Source organism: Diachasma alloeum, unplaced genomic scaffold (assembly GCF_001412515.2).
Source record: "Diachasma alloeum isolate Michigan unplaced genomic scaffold, Dall2.0 Dall_scaffold_00547, whole genome shotgun sequence".
In the NCBI taxonomy this organism is placed as follows: domain Eukaryota; kingdom Metazoa; phylum Arthropoda; class Insecta; order Hymenoptera; family Braconidae; genus Diachasma; species Diachasma alloeum.
The window spans coordinates 532926-533642 of record NW_021680679.1 but is presented as its reverse complement, the minus strand read 5'-3'; the positions used below and the strand labels follow the sequence as shown (position 1 = coordinate 533642).

At 41.1% G+C, this 717-nt stretch overlaps 1 protein-coding gene across 1 annotated transcript in view; it reads left to right on the top strand.

Moving 5' to 3' along the window:
* LOC107043106 overlaps positions 1-717 on the top strand; it is a 7601-nt gene that overhangs the window by 4354 nt on the left and 2530 nt on the right. Inside the window, exon 2 of the mRNA XM_015264420.1 lies at positions 381-458. Within this exon, the coding sequence (XP_015119906.1) occupies positions 381-458 (78 nt within the window). The remainder of the gene's footprint in view (positions 1-380; positions 459-717) is intronic.

Sequence of the window (717 nt, the reverse complement as noted above, 5' to 3'; positions counted from 1 at the left end):
CCCCCCACTTGAAAAACCCTCTTATACCTCTACTCCTTGGTTATACCCTTCGTTGTACCGTAGAAAACCGACCTCGCTTAAATCGCCCAATTCAAGCCATCGGCTTGATGGTTTTTATTCGCCGTCCACTCACTCTTCTATGATTTTTTTCCCCTTCATCTCCCTCTTTATATCATTCTCCCTCTTCCACGTAACCTTTCACTCAACCCATTCCCACCGATACTCAGCGATTCTCGTATAGCGCACTTTCTTCCGTCCTTCGGGGCATTTTGTGCTTTTTTATTTTGTTTTTTTTTGCTTTGTTCGCATCATTATCAAGTTATTTTCATTTCTTCATTTTAATTTCCATTCTAATTTCTTTTGTCTCTTTTTCGTTACAGTGCTGGCAAAATTGCGAATCCCTCGAGACACAGTGGGAGGCCACGAAATCCATTTGCGAGGGAGACGAAAATCTTCGTGTGAGTATTAATATTTTTTTTGCTCTCGTTATATATTTGCGAGAGGTGCTTATGAGATGGGAGTAAAAAAAATGTGAGACGAGTTATAGCCGTGTTTGTTTTGAGAGATGCGACTCATTTGCCTGTGTGGTTTATACGCCTTTGTATCTCGTTAGAGGATCGACTCCGGGGGCTTTTGAGTTATTTTATCGTTGAATAAATTCGATGAATAAATTGGCTTTTTTTGGGTCATCATTTCTTTTACGGGGGGGGGGCTCGA